The 7,500-nt window shown below is 38.6% G+C and overlaps 1 protein-coding gene across 1 annotated transcript in view; it reads left to right on the plus strand.

Annotated features, from left to right (window-relative positions):
- Nucleotides 1-7,500, plus strand: part of nell2a (neural EGFL like 2a) — a 119,286-nt gene that overhangs the window by 35,015 nt on the left and 76,771 nt on the right. The window contains exons 6-8 of the mRNA XM_079858944.1: nt 3,023-3,095; nt 3,180-3,262; nt 4,599-4,727. Of these exons, the coding sequence (XP_079715070.1) occupies nt 3,023-3,095; nt 3,180-3,262; nt 4,599-4,727 (285 nt within the window). The remainder of the gene's footprint in view (nt 1-3,022; nt 3,096-3,179; nt 3,263-4,598; nt 4,728-7,500) is intronic.

Below are 7,500 nucleotides of genomic sequence, written 5' to 3' on the forward strand. Positions count from 1 at the left end.
TAAATTACATCCCGAGTTCCTATAAATCCAGAGCGTTCACCTCTATTTCCCTCTCATTGCTATGGAGAATCTGGAGAAACCGGCATCAGCTTTTGAATTTATGGTTGGAAAATTGAAGAGGCAAGACAATTTCGAAAACAATTTCTCATAAGTCACGGCGCTCTGCTCCTGCGAGGGCCGAAAGAAAGGCTTTCTGGGCCGGTTGCCACGGCGACAGAGTGTGTGTTCGCGACCAGCGCATGGAGGCCAATCAAATTAAGCCACATATGAAACAAATTCAATATGTATCTGCTTGTTTTGCTTATCAGAGTGGGACAGTGGCGACTGGGAGCTGTTATTACGCTCTCGCCACCCACATCATTTCCTCTCGCGACGCCTATTATGTCCAATTACCAGAGTGCGCGGCCTTGTCCACCTGCTATTAAACTCTCCGCGGTTCCCCACGCACTAGCGCTGGTTTCATCTCCGCTGGAGTCTGAGAGAAGCGTTTGATTAGTGACGAGTCAGGGACTTCTTCACGGGGTTCGGGTCTTTCGACGTCTCAAACAAGCTGTGGATGTTCATACGGTGTCCTGAAAATGCGTCTGTCGTCGAGGTTTGGGTTAATAAAGAGAGAGAAATTTTGTTTTCTGTCTTGTTTTCCAGTACATATATCTAAACATTTTAAAATCAGGATACATTTACCGGAGACGAACAATATATTCCTAGAACAAATATCGGCCAACTTCTTAATTCAAAGGGAAAACGTGTTTATTTTTCTGACTGCACTTGTTAAAACAAGAACAAATATCTGCCAATGCAGTCAGAAAAATAAACACGCTTTCACAAACTCACGTCTTTCAGTCTTAATATCTTCAGTCATTCTCCTTCTCTGGTAAATGTATCTTGATGTAAGAATGTTTAGATATTTGTGCTGGAAAACGAGACAGAAATACTGAGGAAGAACATCATTTTCTTTGGTGGAAAATACTTTCTAATGGCTTCAAAACTACTATTAAATAAAAATAAACATGAATTATTAGTGTTAAAGCTAGTAGCGCTAAAATACACAACCTAAATATTCCAGAAAAATGCATTACATTTTTTTTTAAAAGAACAATCATATAGTGAATACTAAGTTGGAATAACAGATAAATACATAAATAAACATTTAAAATCAAATGTAACGCAGCACATGCAAACAAGGTTATTACAATGTTATTACAATGTTATTACAATGTTGTTACAATGTTATTACAATGTTATTACAATCTTTCTCAGTGGAAATATTGGAAACAATGTACAGCAGCACTTTAGAGATAATTAAGGTAGTGAAGTTTGGGGTCTAAAAGATATTTTAAAAATATATTTTTGAAAGTAGTCTCTTCTGCTCACCAAGGTTGCAATAATTTGATCACAAATAGTCAAATCCGTAAAAATCGTGAAATATTATTCCAGTGTAAATCATCTGTTTTCTATGTGAATATATAGTAAAATGTAATTTATTCCTGTGATCAAAGCTGAATGTTCAGCATCATTACTCCAGTCTTCAGTGTCACATGATCCTTCAGAAATCACTCTAATATGAGGATTCGATGATCAAGAAACATTTATGATTATTATCAATGTCAAAAACAGTCGTATTTGTGTGTAAACCGTGATACATTTTATTTCTCAGGATTCTTTGATGAATAGAAAGTAAAAAAAAAACAGCATTTATTTTAAAAATAAATCATTATAAATATATTTACTGTCACTTTTGATAAATTTATTGCGTCCTTGACTCTTAATATTGATGTATTGACAACTTCAAAATCGTACAGGCTTTTGTGAAACATAAATGTTTACGTTTTAGACGCTGTCAGTGTGTTGATTTTGACATACTAGTGTTTTGCATTAAACCCAAACACCTCCGGATCATGCTGATTATAATAAAGGATAATCTCCACATGGCATCCGGCATCAGTTGGACTGAATCCTGAATAAAATGTGCAAGTTTGATTCGACACGGAGATAAAACCTCTAAATATAAACCGCAAATCGAAACTATGAGACAAGCAATATGGCTTAACAGGTGCTAATCCGGAGAACATGTCCTGGGAAAAGGTCAGGCTCATCCGCGTCCGTCCTTCTCCTCTCTTAATAGTGTTTTAAGCTTTCTGTTCATATTCTGCCGAGCAAATAAAAGCAGCCTTGAACATCTAAAAGCCACAATTTCAGAACCTCCAGCAAGATTTTACCCATAATGCACTGCTGAAGGACTGGTGGTGACTGTATAGAGGGGCATTCCTTACTTTCCATGTTAATAAGCGTGCACATTTTTCTTTTTGGGTCAGAACGTCTGTATGCACATTATTTATTAGAGTAGCGCAAGGTCTTCATTTGCTAAGTGCTTGTTGGATAAACTCTCTCAATTCTATTTAATGCCATGCAAAGTGTCATTAAATGTAATGAATGTGTCTGATTCATCTCTGCTCTGATCTAAATGTGTGTTTGAACCAAGCGGCAACCTTCCAGTCTCTCTCTTGAATCCAACACTGAAGTGACTTAAACTGCAGTTCATCGACTGGCCACTAGAGACAGGCTGCAAAAGAGAGTCAGTCCCATATTAAAATGCCCAACTTTACAGCAGAAAAAAACACGTTTACAGCCTGGTACAAAAAGTGGTTTTGGTCTGTATAGCTAATTTTGTCCTTCATGAAAACTGTGAGGGGGGGGGAATGTTTTTATAACTCATCCGTTTAAATTATATTAAGCCTTAAAGTTCTGCTTAATTAAGGGCGTGGCCACTTGAGTGACAGGTGGATTGCCGCTAGCCGTTTGTCTGCTGTCTGTTAGCGTCACGTCACCTCAGCTAATCCGCCTCGCTGCACATTTTCGTTTATCCGGGAGTGACGCTGCCAAGATGGCGACGGCCGGCTCCGCCCACTTTGGGCTTCAAAAACCCTCAAAAACCGAAACCTACAGGTGACGTGACGGACACTACGTCCATATTTTTTTACAGTCTATGGTCTGAACTGATTGCCGTGTGTTTTCCATGCAGGGAGTGATGCAAGACCTTCAGATCCTTGTAATGCCTCAAGGATTCATCACACAATGCCCGGACCTCAACCGTAGTACGTGCCGTTAATTACTAAACTTTGTTTAGTCCTTCCGTTATGATGACAAGCGCATCTCATTTACGTCTCTTTCTTTCTTAGCCTGTCCGACCTGCAACGACTTTCATGGACTCGTGCAGAAGATCATGGAGCTTCAGGACATCTTGGCCAAGACCTCCAGCAAGGTGATGAACTCAAAATCACTGAATAATTGGATTAATTTAATTTCATCCGCTGGAATGTGAATCGGAATTTCAGTTGTTTGAGCGATATTAACTCATGTCGCTCCAAAACACACGTGTGCTTTTATTTTCAATCTCCATTAGATTAATAAAAAAATCACTCCAAGTTACTTGCAATTTTATCTTTCCACCACCTGTGGCGATAGAGAGGCTATAATTATGTGAACCTTTAAATAAACAAAATACAAACAAGAAAATACTATTTACACTGCAAAACATGTTCTTCCTCAGTATTTCTGTCTTATTTTCCAGCACAAACATCTAAATATTCTTAAATTAAGATACATTTACTGGAGAAAAAGCAAAAATGACTGAAGATATTAAGTCTTGTTTTCTGTAGTGAGTTTGTGCTTAAAATAAGAAGAAATATCTGCCAATGGAGTCAGAAAGAGCATCTTAATTCAAAGGGAAAATTTAATTATTTGTCTGACTCCATTGGCAGATATTCGTTCACGTTTTAAGCACAAACTCACTTTATTTAAAAAATTTATTTAGAAAACAATACTTACTATCTTCAGTCATTGTTCTTCTCCAGTAAATGTGTCTTGATTAAGGAATATTTAGATATTTGTGTTGGAAAACAAGACAGAAACACTGAGGAAGAACATCATGTTTTTGCAGTGTAAATCTTTCTACTTCAAAATTTCACTTCTAATTCAGTGTGTTGTCGTTTCTTAGAAATTTGTTTTAAAGCAATTTTTTTTAGTGTATATACATTAGGAGGCATTTCTAATATTCAGTATTAATATCACCTAATGTGTCTGTATATATTCCATATGATGTGTACGTGAACATATTTATGGGTAAGTCACACTGAAAAATGAATTAAAAGCTACAATTACAGCAGTTGACATGAATTTCATTCCAACTTAACATAATAATTATAGTTCTGGATCTTCTTTGGTTTCTTCAAATTGATATTTAAAAGTATTTTCAACTCAGCTGAACGCCTCAGTCTGGCAGTAAACGCAACACATTTCTCCCGTTTTTGTTTGACAGATGAATCCGAGCCCAGTTTCTGGGAACATCTGGGCTGCGTCTGTGCTATGAATTTAAAGGCTTGTTTATGTTGTTGTAATAACTCACAGCTGCCAACTGCACAAAACTCTGGCGCTGATGAGGAAAAACTCCTCTGATCGAGCGTGTCCAAATAACTCCGGCTTAATGAAAAATGCAAACAGCCGATCGCAAATGATCAATCAAGTACGGGCGTTTGCTCATCTGTTTTCTGTCAGAAATGGAGTGTAATTGGGGTGAGGTGGGGTGCTTTTCTTCTCAGCTGTCTCTGGCCGAGGAGAAGATGCAAGGCCTGGATTCGTGTTACTGCGAGAGAACGTGTCACGTGAAGGGAGTGACCTACAGAGAGGAGCAGACGTGGACCGATGGGTGCAAGAACTGCACGTGCTCGGTGAGTCAAACGCTGACCTATAAGCCTCAGAGCTGGAGCTTCTGCAAGAACGTTTGGTCTCTCTCTTCAATCCAACACTGAAGTGACTTAAACTGCAGTTCATCGACTGGCCACTAGAGACAGGCTGCAAAAGAGAGTCAATCCCATAGACCTCCATGTTAAAATGTCCAACTTTACAGCAGAAAAAAACATGTTTTCCCGCCTGGTGCAAAAAGTGGTTTTGGTCTGTATAGCTAATTTTGTCCTTCATGACGACTGTGAGGGGGGTGAATTTTTTTATAACTCATCCGTTTAAATTATATTAAGCCTTAAAGTTCTGCTTAATTAAGGGTGTGGCCACTTGAGTGACAGGTGGATTGCCGCTGATGTCACTGCTAGCCGTTTGTCTGCTGTCTGTTAGCGTCACGTCACCTCAGCTAATCCGCCTCGCTGCACATGTTCGTTTATCCGGGAGTGACGCCGCCAAGATGGCGACGGCCGGCTCCTCCCACTTTGGGGTTTAAAAACGCTCTTATCATTATAATAGTTATCATTATAGCTATTGTTATAGCTATCTTTATAGTTATAAATATTGTTATAGTTATTGTTATCTTTATAGCTATTGTTCTTGGTGTGAACAGACCTCATTGTGCACATACAAAATACAAGCCAAAAAAAGGAAGAACTTGCTATTAAGAGAGAATATTTTGCACAACTGAAATTAAAGAGTTTTATCACTTTGTCGCTTGTGATTGGTCAATGGTGTCACTAAACTGCATGATAATTATTTCTGTCTAGCTAATTAGCTAGTGTGTTAAGTAGCGCCATCTTGTGTTTGAAAATGCTTCATATATTCATGAACAAAAACGTGTGAAATCCCATGGAAATGTTCCTGTCGTCTACAAACCGAGCTGTACTAGTTGAATGGCGTTTAATCAAGCTCCGCACACCCAATCAAGCAGTCTGCAATTAGCTAATTAGCGGTGTGCTTGTTCTGTAAACACTGGAAAGGCAGCGAGGTTTGCATGTCTTCTCAAAGGTCAGACGCAACAGAACGTTCCACTTAAACGTGCAGCTAGGCTAATGTAAACACAGATGTGTATCGCTTCAAAGGGAACACGCTGAAAGGTTTCTCATCTTTCTTCCTCACTCATTATACATTTATTATCCGCGAGTAAGATGAATATTGTGCCGAATGCAAAGTGACAGACGGAGGGATTCTGTCCTATCTTTAGAAGTCCCTGTGCTCCTGTGACAGACGCTAGTCGCTAGCTGGTCTCTAAAGCGCTCAATGTGTTCAAACACACTGTGATCTTGGTCTGTGGAACCGGTTCGAATGAGACAGGCGTCCCGGTGAAACTACCAGCAGATCCAGATCGTTTGTGAAGGAACATTATCTTTATTTGGCTTAAAGTGACGGATGTCATGCTTTAGGGAGACGCGAGTTCCTTCAGACTCAGTGAGGCTTGCAAATCTGTGAAAAATGGATATACACACTATGGGCTCTATTTTTACGATCTGAAATGCAAGTATCAAACACAAAACGCAAGTAACTTTCTGGGCGGATCTCGACGCGGATCTCGACGCAAATCTAAAATGTGTTGGTCTGAAGTAGCTTCATTACTCATAGGTGTGGTTTGGGCGTAACGTGAAATAAACCAATCAGAGCTTCATCTCACATTCCCTTTAAGAGCAGACACGCTTGTTCCATGGCGGATTGCTATTATAACGGCGGATTTGCCAGGAGCGGATCACAGCCGAGGAGACCGGCGTTCTCGTCAGGGCCGTAAAACACAGAGAAGTGACATTGGGGATGGAGAAACACCCAGATTAGCTTCGGTTAAACAGGCGTATAATAATTTGGGTAAATGTGTAAGCTAGATTTATGCCTATTTTCAGAGTGCGAATTACCCCACCATAATTGGGGGGTACTGCTCCTTCACTTCTTCTATGACCATCATGGTCCACTACCATATCAATCCCCACCATGATCGCCAAGTGCAACATGTGTTGTGCAACACACATACAAGGTCTAAACATGCGACAAACTGATAATGAGTAGGCTACAGAATATCTCATTGTTATTATATATCCAAAAGAGAACTGTTTTGATCAACGTAACTTCTAACCAAAAGTTAGAAGTTAAGTGCACTGAAATACCATTCTAATTACTAGTAAAAAGTAATACATTTACAAGAAGCCTATTGCCTATTTCAGGGTTTTTCCTGGCTCAAAATGAGGCGGAGGTGGTAAAATCATAATAATGTATTTTAATAATAAGATGTGTATTTTTTTGTAGATCATCATATAGCCTAATGTGTTTCCCACATTTTTTTGTTGGTGGAGCTTGGTATCTCTAGGGGGGTTTTGAAAATTTTGTACATTTTAAAGATAAATTCATTAATCTGGTGCACTTTGAGTCACCCGAATCCACTATTAAAAATAACCCGCAAACCGCCCATATTCTTTGATTTAGATTTGCATCTAATCATCACATTACAATTATTCAAATTCTTAGTGTTAAGCATGATAATATGGTAACATATCACACTGAAGTAGGCTGATTTAAAATGAACATTTATTTAAAATAAAAGTTCTTCTTTTGGCAAAATTACATTTCCTTAATAGCCTTAACAGAGGCTTTACTCCATTCAAACTTAAATTGTCAATGTTTCATTACATCACTGTTTGAAAACATTTTTTGTACCTTTATAAAGGGCATTTTCCCCTAATTGTATTAAATGTATGCTCCATCTTTCATTTCAAATTCTTAAATTTGATAAATATATTCAAT

This window comes from Squalius cephalus (assembly GCF_949319135.1).
Source record: "Squalius cephalus genome assembly, chromosome: 23".
In the NCBI taxonomy this organism is placed as follows: domain Eukaryota; kingdom Metazoa; phylum Chordata; class Actinopteri; order Cypriniformes; family Leuciscidae; genus Squalius; species Squalius cephalus.